Source organism: Alosa pseudoharengus, unplaced genomic scaffold (genome assembly GCF_046254945.1).
Source record: "Alosa pseudoharengus isolate Yale_2024_CS ecotype anadromous, Long Island Sound unplaced genomic scaffold, YU_APseudo_1.1 YU_APseudo_1.1_scf_22, whole genome shotgun sequence".
In the NCBI taxonomy this organism is placed as follows: Eukaryota; Metazoa; Chordata; class Actinopteri; order Clupeiformes; family Clupeidae; genus Alosa; species Alosa pseudoharengus.
In genome coordinates, this window is record NW_027468680.1 from 12597464 (window position 1) to 12614233 (window position 16770).

At 42.3% G+C, this 16770-nt stretch overlaps 1 protein-coding gene across 2 annotated transcripts in view; it reads left to right on the plus strand.

The window, feature by feature from the left end:
• The window catches only part of mgaa (MAX dimerization protein MGA a), a 29691-nt gene that overhangs the window by 9534 nt on the left and 3387 nt on the right, over positions 1–16770 (plus strand). Inside the window, exons 3-23 of one of the 2 annotated variants that reach the window (XM_076300587.1) lie at positions 246–1581; positions 1739–1817; positions 1916–2026; positions 2210–2335; positions 2508–2609; positions 2800–3491; positions 4197–4509; positions 4604–4764; positions 4942–5019; positions 5267–5297; positions 5715–5777; positions 6822–7387; positions 7611–7854; positions 8309–8644; positions 10509–10778; positions 11081–12561; positions 12756–12847; positions 14547–14706; positions 14852–14963; positions 15723–16046; positions 16597–16767. In XM_076300587.1, coding sequence (XP_076156702.1) covers positions 246–1581; positions 1739–1817; positions 1916–2026; positions 2210–2335; positions 2508–2609; positions 2800–3491; positions 4197–4509; positions 4604–4764; positions 4942–5019; positions 5267–5297; positions 5715–5777; positions 6822–7387; positions 7611–7854; positions 8309–8644; positions 10509–10778; positions 11081–12561; positions 12756–12847; positions 14547–14706; positions 14852–14963; positions 15723–16046; positions 16597–16767 — 6848 coding nt within the window. The remainder of the gene's footprint in view (positions 1–245; positions 1582–1738; positions 1818–1915; positions 2027–2209; positions 2336–2507; positions 2610–2799; positions 3492–4196; positions 4510–4603; positions 4765–4941; positions 5020–5266; positions 5298–5714; positions 5778–6821; positions 7388–7610; positions 7855–8308; positions 8645–10508; positions 10779–11080; positions 12562–12755; positions 12848–14546; positions 14707–14851; positions 14964–15722; positions 16047–16596; positions 16768–16770) is intronic. The other variant, XM_076300588.1, reaches the window with a different exon arrangement.

Here is a 16770-nt window from a genome sequence, read left to right on the forward strand (position 1 = left end):
ATATAATAAAGAAATAACTGTTTTAAACCAATACATATCCAATTATTGAAGAATTTATTAATTTGTGTGACTTTAAATGTTGAATGAATGTTCTTTCTATAACTTTGAGATATTATGTATACTAGTATGTAGTTGTGTGAGTAGAGATTTGATCAATGCAGGGAATGCATATCATACGTGTTTTACCCTTGATTACCTATGATTTGTAAAAAATGTATCGTCAAGTTGTTTTTGTCTGCTTTCAGTATTGTGAAAAGACGTCCAAGTACCTTGTCTGAGCTGTTTCAAGGGACCCCGCTTAAACTGAGAAGGACAGCCCCTGAGAGCAGTGGTTCCAGTAGCACCTTGAAGAAGAAAAACGATGGCTGTGTTAACACTCGGGGCAACCTTGATCCTGAGAGGGAGCCACAAAAGTCAGAGCAAGAGGATGTACAGGCAAAGTCTGTTGTGAAGGAGGAGTTACACATAGATTTGAAATCCAAGGAGGATTCTGAACAGGCTCCTGATGTATCCAATTCTGTTCATGATCCCACAAGTGGTGAATCATTTGTTACACAGGAAAATGGACAGAAGGTTCCTAGCATTTCATCAACGGAAACACGGTCTGGTATAAAGTTCTGCAACTCCGAAGAACAAAGCCAGAATAAATCTGTTCCACAAAAACGATCAGGTGCTGCGGCTTTGCCCCTTCTTGCGTTGTTCTTTCAGCAGCTCAAATCAAAGCCAAAATCAGTCAAGCTCACCCCTAAACCTGATCATTTACTCTTTGAAAAGTTCAAATCACAACCCAAATCTGTCGATCTTGTCCAAAAACCTGATATTTCTTGTTCGTCACCCTCAACGAGTATTGTTTTAAAACCTAATTCCACACATCCTTCAGAATCATGTACTCAACTGGTTGACACCCATACCTCACCAACACTGACTCCTATCTCATCCAATAAAACTGTTGAAAGCATTGCTGTCGATGCCCCGTTAGAATGTTTGACATCTTCAAAAACTGATTACACAGCCTTTGTCAAAACATTCCCTGAAATCCAGACTTCTTCACTGTCCACTGAGACACATTCATCACAGTCCACTACAGACCCCTCTGACACTGACACAACGCCCACTACAAAATTTGAGGAACCTAAATCACAGTCCTTGATTACAAGTGCCTCTGAAGTCCCTGTCAACCATTCCACTACCCTTGCCACACCATCACCATTGTCATGCGAAGCTGATGGCCCTGCCTCAGCACCTGATTCACCATCATCCCCCGTCTTTTCACATGGTAGCCCTGCACCTTCATCTGACCAAGAACCAGTAGATCGTCTTCCTGATGAACTGCTGGATTTTCCTCAAGTCAGTGAGCAAGACAATGGCAATGAAGCGAGTGGTGGAACTGGTGTGGCTTCCCTTGTGGTCAACACTAGCAACCAGATATCTGTGGGGAAAAAGCCTAAGGGGAGACCCAGGAAAGGCAGAAAACGCAAACAGCCTGAGGAGCCGCTGTTGGTGAGTGGTCCTACAGACGTCCGCATGCAACCCAGCCTTGAAGATGTGGAAGGCCAATTATTTGTCTCCTTTACCTCAAAGGTAACTACATACTTAAGCCTAAAAGCAATATAATGCTGTAGGTGGTTGTATTTTTGTCATCTTTGAGGTTTATTGGATCTTTCTCTGAAGTCATGGTACAGTATTCATTGTTAATGATTCCAATGAGTAACAGGTGAAATTTCATTGTACTTAACAGGAGGCTCTTGAAGTACATCTGGATGACAATGATGAAGAATCTCCACCACCACAATTACCTGAGGTTATGGAAAAGCAAGGTACATCTAATCATTAGTGAATATTCCACTGTAAGTAGTAGAATACAGTAATTTGGGACATTCAGAGTGATTTACATTGTGATGTATTTTTGCAACAGTTGAATCCCTTGAGGCCATGGCTGAACGAATCGCCTCATTAGAGAAGGCCCTCCTTCAAGATTTAAAGGTCATGAAACACAAACAGGTCATCCACCCAGTTCTACAGGAAGGTAAGACCGATTAGCATGTGGTCCTAAAGCTCTTGATTACACTCTGAACAGGTGCACAGTTTGTAAAAAGAAGAGAGAGAAAGTTGCATACTGAATTAAATGAAGTGTAGTGTAGAAATAAAATCACACTTGATCACCATAAATGAAGCGGGTCATTTGTAATCTGTTTTTGTCTTTTTAAAGTTGGTCTGAAGTTGAATATACTTGATCAGATCTTAGCCATTGATCTGGTATATTTGGGTGTGGAACTACCGATTCCCCCTCCCTCTCCATGTCCTAGTACAAGCTCAGGGAGTGTGTCATCACAACGTAAGTATAACATGGAAAAACCCATAATTCATAAGCCATAATCCATCTGTTTATTAAGTTGATTATGTCTCATCATTAATATATTCCTCATAGTTTTTTTCTATTTTTTTTATTTGATGTATGACCTCCCTTACTTCACTCACATTGTAACTAGATGTTTCTGTGGACATAGTCCCTTTTGTTTCTAGGACCGGAAAAACAACAGATATCACCAAAATCAAAGGCTGGAGGGATAAATTTGTAGCACCAGACCCTAAAGAATCACCTCCTGAAGGTAAAACAACACTTCATACTATAAACATTCAACCTCCAGCTAATCTGGCATTAGGCCATATTCAAACAGTACCTGCCACCATAGTGCCTTTAAAATGGCATAAATTGCTATTCTGGTTAGACACCAACTGCATTTTGTTGTCTCTGTACTCGTACTCTGCACAATGACAATAAAGATTTTCTGTTTGAAGCTGGTAACAGCTCAGATGCAGCACTGAAGAATCGGTCAGCCTTCTGCAGTGACATGCTAGATGAGTACCTGGCCAGTGAGGGAAAGCTCATAGACGAGCGCGCGGCCAGTTTCTCCACGAGCAGCGTCACCCCTGTTTCTTACCAAATGCCCACCAAAAGCAGTAGTTACGTGCGGACACTGGACAGCGTGCTGAAGAAGAGGGCACCTGCATCCGTCGCTCCAACCCCCAAATCTGTTCCACCTGTTACCCCAGCTGCCTCCCAAACCAAAAAGTCCAAGGTATCTCCTAAGACGCAGAAGTCAGGAGCAAGCACGGCTCGCAGGTCATCCAGGACAACCACTCCCAAGGCAAACCCCACAACGGCACACCCACCTTCATCCACACCTGAAACTCAAGATGCTCTAGCCAGCAAAAAGTCATCATCCAAGGTCAAAAACACCCTAAAGCCACCAAGATCAAAGACGCTGTCAATCAAGGATGCAGTGAAGAGTGACACTAGTTCAGTCACCAAGGCAGGTCACTCAGACACCCAGGCAGGTAAATCTGTCTGGGGACGCGATGTGACCCTGCCTCGCACTGTGTTGAAGCTGCTGGAGGTGGAAGATGGATCGGTGTGGGAAGGGAAAGAGCGCACATTTGTCACAGAGGAACGGGCCTCCATTGCACTAGCAGCCCTTGCCTCTGCCACGGTACTGACGTGCTTTTAATTCTGCTTTAATTATGAGATTGTTGGTGTCTGTTTCTGTGCAAAGATAAATATTTTAATGAAATTTGTTTTGATTCTTAAATTATTGTACACTTTTATCAAGTTGGAAGACAATAACCCAGAATATTCTAAACGATTGAGGATGAGGATATACAAAAAGTTAAAGCAGGGGTCAGGAACCCATGGCTCACTAATTTGAGCTGAGGTTTTCATCACGGTTAATAAGTAGCTAAATTATTACACTAGTGTGTAAATCCAACATGAAACGCCAATGGCTAATTATTTTTCTAAATGCTAACACCGTTTCTAAATGAGTGACCTCAGTCTGTACCAAAACTAAATTTTCATTGGACAATGTGGCTCGACACTGAACGATGCGGACAGACAAGTTAACTATTTTGGAGTGAGCTGCGTCTGTTTTGCCTTGAATATTAATGCAACGTTTGCATTGATATCAGCATGACATAGTAAGAAAAATGCATACAAAGAGCTCTAGTGGAATGTAGAAGTTCCCAACCCCTGTTCTAAAGTGTCATCTATTTACCTAAAAATGAGTATGTCATTATGGCCCATCAGTATTCACCGGTGGTTGAGTAATTTCATCTCACTCATGGTAAAAGTTAATGTATTATAACTGTGGTATATAGTATAACTAATACCCTTTTCACCTGTTGTATCCACCTCCCAGGGAGTTGTAGGGGAAAACAAGGTGGCCATGCCAATCATCAAACGTCGAGCGCCACCCTGCCTCCGTCCCCACTGCCGTCTGGGCTGTGTATGTGCCAGCCTGGTTCAGGAGCGGCGCCACAACCACTGCGGAAAGCCAGAGTGCATGCTGGGATGCAACTGCCTGCGGCACAAAGTTGTTTTGCTCAAGAAGCATGAGGAGGTGACTGAGGGCTCAAAAGAATCTCCATCGTCTCAAACCTTGACGGAGGACGAGGAGGGCTCCATCAAAATGAAGAGGAAGAAGAAGAAAAAGAACAAATCTCTGGCCTATGGTAAGGCCTGTGTTTCCCAAATTAGGTTAATATTAAGTGATATTGCTCCTTTTCTGACCATTTGTGTCTTTCTTTCTCTCTCTGTGATATATAGTGCTCACAGATCCTCCAGTAACCTCAGAGCCAGCCACCCGTGTGAGAACAATCTGGAAGTACGAAGAGACAGAGGCTGATCAAGATGAGCTGCACATCCCTACTCCAGTCTACCTCCCCTGCCCTCTACGTTATGATATTAAACCAGACTCTGAGGACATGGTAAGAGCTTGTCTGAATGATTACATGTCTTCATACATGCAAAGATGAAAATCCAAAGCCCAGTATTTTCGTGTTTTTTTATTTCTTTTTCTGTCAGTTACTTCTTTCGTATACATTATGAAGTGCTAAATGCTTTAGATTTGACTAGCTTGTAATGCAGTTCACATTTTTCCGTAGGACAATGATGAGGGCATGATGACTTGTGCACGTATCCGGCCCTATGAAGCCAAGACCTCAAAGGAGTCCAACAGAAAGGTGAAGTTATGGACTCTGATGTCATGGAAATTGATAGCAAACAGTAACTGATAACAGCTTGTCATGGCTTTATGAGCATGTATACAACACAACATAAATGCTTGCTTATACCATAGATTGCCTGTCCTTGTGAATGACCTTTTTTACCTTCTTGTAGCAGTTTAATTTTCTTTTGATGACTTTTAGAGGAAACAACACAAGAGCTCCACCTCTGGACAATATAATATATTTTTTTATTGCATTTCAGGAAGAGAACGTCCCAGTAGACTTGGCAGATGGTATGTACTATACATTCAATATTTTTCCTTAGAAGCATATCATGGTGCTGACAGGTGTCACATATTACAAAATGTCTACCATCATAGCACCATCATTGGCAATTTTAAAATCGCTAAAAGTGGGTGGCATCACATCAAGTAGGATACAATTAATTCAATATGGCATAATGTTATGCACCAAGACAATATGGCACTATGCAACATAAAACCATACATGTGCATGGAATCACAACAATGACATATCATACAGTATAATAAATTCACATGACTTGGGAGAATGGGAATGTTGACGAGAGGAATAATTGTGAAAGTTGGAGGGGTATGTGATGCTAGAGGCACAGGCCTACAATCCAGTGTGTTGGTGGAGCGTGTTGTAGTGTTCAGGACCTACTACTCTAAAAGTCCTGTCACCCATAGACTGGACACCAGAGGCAGGTACAGAAAGCAGACTGGAGTCAGAAGAGCATAGTGAACAAGAGGGTGAGTATGGATGAAGGAGGAAAGAGGTTTCCATACTACAACGGAATATTCAAAATAGTCATGCTTCAAGGGAATCCCTGTCGTTATCTTGAACCCTGCCAGGTTTCTGGAAAAGGATCCATGCACTTCTCTGGCACAAAAATAAAAAATCCTACATTTTAATGGCTATTTTACAATGATATTCTTAAAAAACATGTACCATACATGTTGAAAGTGAGCTGATTAGTATACCCTGAAGAGGTGTCCATACTACAACGGAATATTCAAAGTAGTCATGCTTATGGAAATCCCTATTATTATCTTGAACCCTCCCAAGTTTCTGGAAAGGATTCATGCGCTCTGGCACAAGAATAAAAAAGCCTATATTTTATTGGCTATTTTATGATGAAATTATTAAAAACATGTACCATACATGTTGAAAGTGAGCCAAGTAATATACTCTGAAGAGGTGTCCATACTACAATGGAATATTCAAAGTAGCTGTGCTTGAGGGGAATCACTGTTGTTATCTTGAACCCTCCCAATGATTAATGGTACAAAATATAAAAAAGCCTATATTTTAATAGCTGTTTCATGATGAAATTCTTACAAACATTTACCGTTTAAGTGAGCTGAGTATTATACCCTGAAGTAGGCTGTTTGTGCAGCTACGTGTGGGTGAACTTGCTTCTGAGAGGCTAGGTCAAGTACAAAACACCAAGCACTCTGTAATGAATAAGGTACCAGATTAGTGTCAACGCTATCAATGGGAGTTGATGGGAACAGGCAGGTGATCTTCAGGTCATACCGGTCCTTAAAAATTATTGTGGGAACATCAGTCTCCTACCCTCTTTATACAGGACAAAACGCAATGAGGTATGTGTTGTTTTAGAAGGTTAGGGTCATTGAAAGCCAACCTAAGAGGAGATGGACAGTAGATGCCTCCAGTGAGATAATGAACAGAATTAGACTGTTTCAAGTGGTGGCAGAAGCTAGAAAATGGTGACCAGTAAAAATGGTAATACCTGTAGAAAATTACAGTCTGTAATTTTTCTTCCTCATCAGAGAGTGGTCATGTTGATGAGCCAGAGCCTGGTGAGTACACCCATGGCCCCTCCAAGCGCCTGGAGGTTGTGTCCGAATGCAATTGGGACCGACGGACCGACCGCACGTACATCATGCGGGTGCTGTGCGAGCACATGGACAAGGACCGCCTGAAGACGCCCTTTTGGATTGGCAAATACCGCATCCAGCCCATCTCGCAGACTGTGGTGGATGAGGGCCAGGGGCCCTGTGTCAACTACAAGGTCCTCATCTCGCAGCCGCAGCTTGGCTTACTGAAGGATAAGATCCAGACTCGTTTGGAGACCAAACCACCGGCTCCACCTGTGGAGAAAGCTGCTCCAGCTCCACAGAAGCCTGCAGAACAGCAGAAGCCAGCAGAACAGCAGAAGCCAGTTGCAAGGCCAAAACTCACGCCTGAGCCGAAGGTTGAACCGAAAACAAAGCCCAGAGTGATGGAGCCCTTGCCCAAACTAAAACCAGATCAAGGCCTCCCCTTCCTGGCTGGTGTCCCTACAGCGGGTCTGCTTATTGCCCAACGAAAAAATGGTGAAGGCTGTCCTGTAACGGTATGTTCCTACATAATATTGCACTTACATGCTGCTTGTGCTATACTACAATTCCCCATCACTGCAGTACAGATTTGTAGTAGAAGTGTTTGTCATGACTTTGTCGGCAACTCTTCTGTTTTGGTCTTTGATATTTCATACACTATATTTTCAGAACAATGCTGAAACTGCTGCATATTAGTGTAGAATATGTCATGTGCTCATACCATTCTTATGTCTCCAGGTGAATGGAAAATCGTACCCTAAAGCCAGACTACAGCTTGGTCACATGGGAGCACTTCACCCAGCCAACAGGCTAGCTGCATACATCACAGGCCGTCTGGACCCTGTGAATCTACCAGGGTATCCAAAATCTCAAGCCCAAGCCGCAAGCACGGCCAATGCCACAGTTACAACTACTGCTAGTGATGTGATGGTTACTTCTGTTACTACAACAGCAGCAACTCCTCTGCTTCAAAAATCCACAGGTGAGCCATCCTTTATTTTCTTTTTTCATAGTTGGCGACAGTGGAAGCACCCCTTTGGGGTCACATAGGTCTTCTAAATGGCACACTAAGGTTTTTGTGACATGTTTTGAGTTTTGACAAAATTCAAAGTTCAAAGGCAACCATGATGACAAAGGTGAAACACCCATTAAGAGTTCATTTTGAATGGATTTGGATTGAATCAGATATGGGAAATACCAACAATCTTGATTCCAAAAAGTTGCCTCTAAATGGATACATAAAATGTAACACATTCTCTGTACAGTGCACCAACTTATTGTAAAGTACTCTCTACAAGCAAAACATACTGGTAAAAAAAAAAAGAAATTCCAAGGGGACAATGGCGATTGCAAATCTTCTGCATTTAATGAAAATGATTACTATCTTGATTGTATGGAGAGTGTCAACCAACTCCTGAATGTGTTCCTCTGTACAGTGACCAAGCCCTCTGTGGGAAAGGTCTACACCCAGTTTGTGGTCAACCAGCTCTGCTCCCAGCAGCAGAAGCTGCCGTGCACTGGGGGTGCTCAGCTGTTGGGCAGTGTTCAGAAAGTAGTCTTATCTTCCAACCCCGTGGTTGTGGTGGGCCATCATGTTGCCGCCCAGAGTACCCAAAAAGAACAGGGGTCTGGGGATAACAAAGGACCTATCGTCGTCACTCTGTCTCCAAGCAAACAGGCCCCACAGAAGGGCTCTGTTGGCACCTTGGCATCCTCGGTCACAACAGCTGTTACTACCACTACCACTACTCCAACCACCTCAGGCACCTCAGGTACTGGTCCGGTCATCCATGTCCATGCCTTGTAGTCCTGGCGACATAAGTCACTTGACAAAAGCTAAATGGGTCTGGCAGTGTGTTTTGATTTCTACGGCAACTTTTGTACTTAGATAGCAAATTGATTTATTGCTGAGCCCCGCCCCCCCTTTGTTACTGCTAACTCGGACAAACATTACCAGAGCTGACTAGAACTGCAATGGGAGATGTTAGCATGTCTGTAACAACAAACACTAAAGAAGCACTTTTGGAGACTTAAGGATCTGATTTCTTTTAAGGACTCCAGTATCTCATGGAGGGATAGGTATACAATTAAAATCTAGCTTTTTCGTAGATGACAGACATAGACGGGAGGTGTTATTCACTCTTTTGCTAAGTGAACGTTATGCTACATCGGTTTTGCATGCACACGTTAATTTACAAAGACACTGCCATGTAAGGAACAGGGTAAAGAAGTAAACACAGTCTCTCCAACTTTGTTAACTTGAGGTAAATAAATCTTACATTGCTGTCAACAAACCTCATAACGTCTGCAGTGCTAGCTTGATGACCAAGAGATGAGGCTTCTCCCTTGTTTTATTGTTCAGTGAACTCTCTGCACCTCCAATTTAACCTTATCATTACCATCCACAACATGTTGAAGTCTTTTTAATGCAAAATCCTGTCCTTTTGTCTCTCAGTAGTTGGCTACCAAGTGTTATGTAATGTCATTCGGACATTAGTAATGATTAGCTAACTATTCTAGCTATCTAAAAGTAAAACCTTTAACAAGCCCCTGTCAACAAAAACATGTTTTCTTCACTCTCTGATTGGTTGACCAGAATTATGACTCATCAACTCCATTTCAAAAGTTTAGCTGTACATGCTGTCCTGGAGGACAAACATTATTTTGTTTTTAAACCCCACTTTGTTGAGTGATACTTGTCGCCAGGATTGTAAAGGGGCCTTCAAAATGCCCCTGCCCTTGCTAAGCCTGTCTACTTGCAGAGTAAGAACTGCCTTTCGTGCCCCTGTGCCACTGCTGCCATGCTCTGGTGTGTTTGTCCTGACCCTTCATACACATTTCAATCTCATTCATCAGCCCATATCAGGGTAGGCCTGCCCCCCTCTTCGAGTGTCCAGATTCACTTTGAATTCATGAACTGTCTGACACAGCTTAACAACACACATACACACACTAGTGAATTGTGCTGTGTAGGTTATTACTGGAATGAAGAAAAGAGGGCGGCAGTACTCCTTGATGACTCCTTGATTTCTTTACCGCACACAATGCTCTTACCAGTGCTGCTGCATAAGCGTGAAATTCCTGCAAGTAAGCCTATATTGTGGTCCGTGCCCACAAAGCCTATCGACAACAGTAATTATGTGATTTCGGGTGATGCATCCTTTCTTTGTGCGTTTGTGTGATTGTGTGTTTGTTTTTTTGTTTTTTTTTGTGTATGTGTTATTGCTGTGGTCACTTTTTATCATGTTGCATCTTGGATGCGGTGAATTGGTGTGCTTTTTTCAGAGGTGAGCATGGTTGGCGTTTTTGTGATGCATTCATGTTTTCGCTGATGTGCTTAATGATGTGCTGATGTGCTTGATGTGCTTCTTATTTTGCTGTATAAAACATGTTGAATATACCAAAACGATCCATCTAGATAATCTGAAGCCAAGATAACATAAAGCTACATTTTTAAAATCAATAATCATTCAAGACATACACAATGCTGCTTTTTTCTATGGCATTATACTCACCAAGACAAAAACAAATATAATCTCCTCTCTCTCCAAAGGGTATAACATACCTGAATCACTGTTGCTATTCCTACTGTATGAAGGTTCATGAACTCATTCTTGTCTGACTCCATGATTTCAGATGGGGCACCTCAACTCCAGACGGTAGTGAAAATCGTTCCTCGCCAGCAGCCGGTAGGGGTGCCCACTCCAGCTGTTAGGGCCGTCGCCCCAGCAACAATAGGAGCCCGGAATATTTTGGCCCAGAATGCCAGTCGAGTCTTGCTTCAGCCAGTTCGAACTAGCTCTGGGGCGACCCTCTACCGCAACCCCAATGGCCAGCTTGTTCAGCTCGTGCCCCTTAGCCAGCTGCGGAACCTTAAACCCAATTTTGTGCTGAAAGACCAGACTAGTAAGTACAGAATATAATAATCATACTTCATTTATGCTTGAAAACTCAATGTGGACCTGAATATACAATGTAAGAAATATCAAGACCTCAGAATCTTTATGGAATAGATTTTGGTTAAAATAAATCAATAAACATCAAGGAAACAGATGTTAAGATTAGTCCTTAATGTGTTGAAAGGGCAAATAAGTTTTATTTTTCTTTAGGTCTGCATTGTTGGTAACATTTTTGTATTGTGATGGTTATGTGAAGGATTAGGATATATTACAACCAAATCTTACAACCATATCTTTATGTTTCTGCAGGAGCTTTTGTGCGGTTACCCTCTCCAGTTGTCCTTGGAACTAAACCCAGAGGACCCACCCAGAATGCTGTTTCTTCACCTCTAACAAACACCTCCGGTGCATCACTGGCCGTTGCCACCCCGACCAGCTCCTCCTCAGTCACAGCGGTCTCAAGCCAAAAGCCAATCACAACCAGTGCTGTGAGCGCATCAAGTTCAACTACCAGCACTTCCCCACCTAAAGCAGCCAAGGTCATCTCCCTGTCTGGGTCCTCTGCTTTCGCCATTAAAACAGTCTCGCCTGCGCTCAAAGGAGCTCCAGAGTTCTTAGGGGACACTGGAACTCACACCGTGAGGATCTTACCAACCAGTCCCGGAACTCAAGGGCTCCCTCTGGCTCTGGGGGCAGCTAAACTTGTTCCGGCCAGTGGAAGTTTCACCTTGCTTCAACCACCAACCACCAAGACCGGTGTAGCTCTTAGGCCAGATAGAGTCTCAGTAGCCCCCTTATCAAACAAACCTCCACTGGTGTTGGTTGTGGACAAACCCACAGCAGTTCCTGTTGTAGAAAAACCTGCCACAGATCCTTCACCGAGTAAACCCTCACCAGTTCCTGTTTTGGCCAAACCTCAAGCAGTGTTGCTGGTAGATAACTCCAAAACAGTTTTTGCAGTAGGCAAACCAACAACAGCGTCGGGACGTTCAGCCTCTACTGTCCTTACATTGGTGAAAACTCCAGAAGTCCAGAAGCTGTCAGACAAATCTCCAGAGGTTTTTTTGGCAGTGCCAGATAAGGACAAACCTCCAACATCTGCAGTTCCAGAGAAACTTTCAGCGCCGGCTGTTAAAAATGAACGTTCACTCTTAGTGTCAGACAAGTTGACAACAGTCCTTTCATCTAACAATGCTGATCAACTACCTGAAGGCCCTGTGTTGGACAAACCCGATGTGGTACCCGCATCAGGCAGTTCTGCCTCTGTGCAGAAAAGACAGGAAAGCATTGTCACAGATACCACAGCAGAAGGTTCTGTTGGATCCCCAATAGATCTCTCTGCAGACCACAGCTTTTCCGGTGATTCAGGTCTGACCAGCCCAGTAAAAGCTGATCAGCCGAAGCCGACCGGTCCTACCAACAACACTCCACCTGGAGATGGGAATACTCCCTCGGTCGAAACCTCAAAGGGAAACTCTGTGTCAAACCCCTCTGTCTCTTTCCGGAGCGACCATATGCAGGCTGAAAAAGCTGTCCCAGATGGTGAGCCCATGCTCTTTAAAGAGATGCTGAATCTAGCACCACTAAACCCCTCAGTGGATGAAGTAGACACTATACACATCGACAGTGACGACCATGAAGATGAGGATTGCATTGTTGTGTCAGAAAAGAAGCCAGCAATGGAGGAAGGAGAGATTGGCTCAGATGTTGAGATCGTGGGAGACACTTTCATCCTGACTGATGACTCTGATATGGACTCTGACACGGATGAGTCTGTTTGCGTGATCAGTGTAAGATTCAGTACAGTTGTAGACCAATATAGCTAACTATACCTGAGCTGCTATTCTGTAGGTTCATTACATTATCAGACCATGAACATGTTTTTTCTTGACCTTGTTCAGAATGCACTGCTCTTGGCATTTGTATGTTATGTGTATCGAATGTTTGAGTTCATTAAGTGTTTTGATTTTTTAACCCATTGTAGGATTTTAGTGATGAGGACAACACTGTTGACATCGAGACCGTGGATGTGTCAACTATGTCACATAACTCTGATTTAAACAAAAATAAATTAAGGTAAGTAAAGCAGTTCAGATGAAAATGTAAGGTTATGCAATATATGGGAGATGTATATACCCACAGAATAGAATTGTTGACATAATTTATAGAACTTTATCTACCGGTATGTTAATGTCAATGTGAAAGTGAATGTTCAGTACATACATTAGGGGTGTGAATCTCTCATGTAAAAGACGATACGATTCACATCTAGATACATGGGCATGATTCGATACAAGAAAAGATACATGTTCATAAAAAACGATTCAGTACGATTCAATGCGATACGATTCGATGCAATTCGATGCAGTTCAAGAATGGAAAGCATTCTGAAAGATTTTTTTATCAATTGCTCAAGGTGCACATTAATTTTATGTTATCAATTATCATGGTCATGGTTGTCAATAAGGGCAAAACAAGTGTGAATATGATTATCTAAACTGAGGTTTGTATCATATACTGTATTGAAATGAAAAAATAATAGTCTACATTTCAGTCAAACACAGCAGCCAAATACAACATAAAAATACATTTTTATAGATATTATAGATTTTATAGAGTTATATCTGATTGTTTTCAAGGAGCTGTAGCCTATTGTTGAGGTAAGACAATACCGAAATAAAATAAAACTGTGCTTAAGACACTGTTGGCCTTTTCTCATAGCCTACAAGAATAAGGCCTATACATATCAATGAACTCTCTGGGCTTATTTTGTTCCAACGGTAGACCTAATATGCAGAAACCAGAAACTCAGTGCCACAAGTCTGAGTGAATATGAACAAAATAATAATAATTTGTGCATCGTTTTAGCAGCAAGGGCCAAATTATTCTTTAACATTAAGGAAATCCCTTCATCAAACGTAAGGCTACTCTACAGACTATTTTCTTAAGTTGCAGTAGATATATGGGTTTTGAGGTCCTTTGACAACTTTGGGCAATGAATGTAGCCCAAAACGAACTGCATTACCCACAAATCCGTGCCACGTGTAGTTTCAAAACCGGAAGTGGGATAAACGCGCTGCTAGCAACGTAAATGAGAGTCTGAGCGAACCGATTCGTAACAAGTAAATCGATATAACGACCGGTTCATTTCAGTTTCACGTATCGATGTAGCCGTATCTTACACGTTAAAAACGGATACCGATAAGTATCGGTTAATCTTTACACCCCTAACATACATGTATATTGATGTTGTTAGTTAATATTCAGTGCTGAGAAATCTCAAAAAAAAAAAATGAATGTCACAACAATGTGTTTAGGTAGGTCAGAGAAGAGGGAATCCAACTCATTACATTCTGATAGACCTGCTTTTAAAGGGGCTATGTGTAGGAATCTGATTTTCTTGATTTAATCATTACATTTGCAGCAGTACTCTTCCATTGATTTGCATTACATGTAATACAGCGGTACAACTTGGTATAAAGTGATGTTACAAGATAACTGGCCTAGCTGGCACTAGCTGGTTTGCATGGTAACTGTAGTGGACATCTGGGCAACAGTATAGGCGATTTCGACATTACATCAAAACAATTTCTAGGTCAGTTTTTCATTTTTCATTTTTCATTTTTTAACTTAAAAACCACATAAAGCATCTTAAAAGGGCCTAAAATGGACACTAGGATTCTCACATTCTCGATTCTGTTAAATGACACTGTTGGTTTTTAACTGATATGATGAAACAAAATGAAAACAAACGCTCTTCGTTGTCTCACTGTAGTCAGAAGAGTGCGCCCATTTTGGAAAGGGCTCAAAGGCTTGAAGGCCACAAACACAATGAGAGGCTGCGCCGGAACTTCATGAGGCAGTGTTTCAGTAAGCTGCAGCTGTCGCTGAGTCTCTCTGACCCCAAGCCATCCAAAATATGCATTATCCAAGAGGTGAGATTTTTTTTTTTTTTTTTTCAGTCTCTTATCATGTTGTGTGAATTGGTAAAATGATAATGACCCAATTTATTTGAAAATTGCTTTATTTGTACAACCAAAACTATTAGCTTGCTGATAATTTCAACATGTTTCTTTCAAGGCCACAAAACAAATTCGTGAACTTCAAACCCAAGGATTTTACCTGCGAAATGAAAAAGATGTGCTGATTAAAAAGCAGAGGATATACCTCAAGAAGATATCAGAGTCCTCAGGTAAGCTACACGTCACAAGTAATGCTCAATAGTGGAATTATGCCAGATACCAAAGTAATAATGAATACAATTGTAGGACACTATGGTTGATTTATTCTTTTTCAATTCTTCGTCTTTTTGTGATATGATTTTCATAATGTGTTTGTACAGACATAGTGGCATGTTGTAAGAAGTCACAAGTAATGCTCAATAGTGGAATTATGCCAGATACGTAAGGGATAATGTATAGAACGCCGGTCATTATGGGGAAAATAAGTCCCACATGGCGAACCGGACCCCGACGCGCCAGCGGAGAAACAAATAGTTCGCAACACACGCTGAACTTGAATCAAACATTCTTTAGAACACAGCTGATCAACCGTCTGCTTTCAGTTTTGAATGAAGTTCCAAGCACAAACTCCGTTGCCATTGACAGCGGTCATTCTTGTTTTCAGAGGTCCTTTCCCAAGAAATAATGACCGCTAGAACTTTCGGAAATCCCATTCAAGTCAATGGAGCATTCTACTTGCATTGTGAAGAGCCGTATAATAACAAAGTAATAATGAATACAATTGTAGGAAATTATGGTTGATTTATTCTTGTCCAATTCTTTGTCTTTTTATGATATGATTTTCATAATGTGTTTGTACAGACATAGTGGCACATTTTAAGAAAAGCAGTTTAGCTGTCCCTGGGTACCTGCAACATGATGTGGTGATTTCAAGGGCAAACAGAGCCTCATCCAGTGTTACAATATTGTCTGGCTCTTGTTGTCTACAGGGAAGTCTGAGGAGATGATTCTAAAAAAGCTGCAGGAGATCAGCGGCAGGCAGAAGGTCATCGAGGAACACAGGAAGCGGAAGCAACAACTGTCTGTGTTGTCACTACCGAAAGAGCTAATTGTCTGCCCACCAGTCCCTAGCTCTGAAAAATCCTCTTCCCCCACTCCTTCAGCCACAGCAGGCTCCAAGCATGGCCCTGATGCCAAGCGTTGGCCTGCCCAGCAGCCTGCCCCTCCCCCAACCTACCAGGCTCCTTTGGTAGCTCCGCGTCCAGAGAAGCGGCCTAAAATACTGCCCAACATCCTCAGTAAGAGGTCCAGAGGTCAGTATTTAATTGAACACCATTTAATTATTTGTATAGCAATATTTGTTTAATCAGAGACACTGTTTGGTTGGCGCCCATTTTCATTTTATCCCGTGACCAAGTTTGAACCTATTTTTTCCACAGTACTTTTCCATTAGCCATGAGTAGGCTATATCACTATTCGCCTTATTCACCCGGTGGCCATTACGAGGCTAAAGGGTACACTTGCCATTACACCTTAGTCCAGCAGATGGTGGTGGTAATGCACTCCGTTTGCAAACTGCTAAAAAAACACTCACTGAAGAAGAAGAACAGGCCAGTGAACCCTTCTTCTCTTTCGGTGAGCTTTTTTTTTGGCAGTTTGCAAACGGAGACGAATAGACTGAAATGTATTGGATCAATACCAGCACATGATAATCAAATGTCTTTTGTCATAGTTTTATACATGACTAGTATATCAGTTTAAAGATTGTTAACCTCTCAAGTTTGGGGAATCCTTTTACACTAAAGTATTGTAACTGGTTTTGTAACTGGATGTTGACCATGAACTCATTTCTCTCGTTTCTAGCCCCTCCAGTAGAACCCCCAGCAGCTCCGCCTCCAGTGCCCGCTTCAGCGTTCGCGGTTATAAACCCCATGTTGCCCGGCCAGCAGATCATCACGCTGTCCAACCCCCTGCACTCTCTCCTGCCCCTGGCCTCCCTTTCCAGCCTCCCAGGTCACAAGTCATCTACGCCAGGTA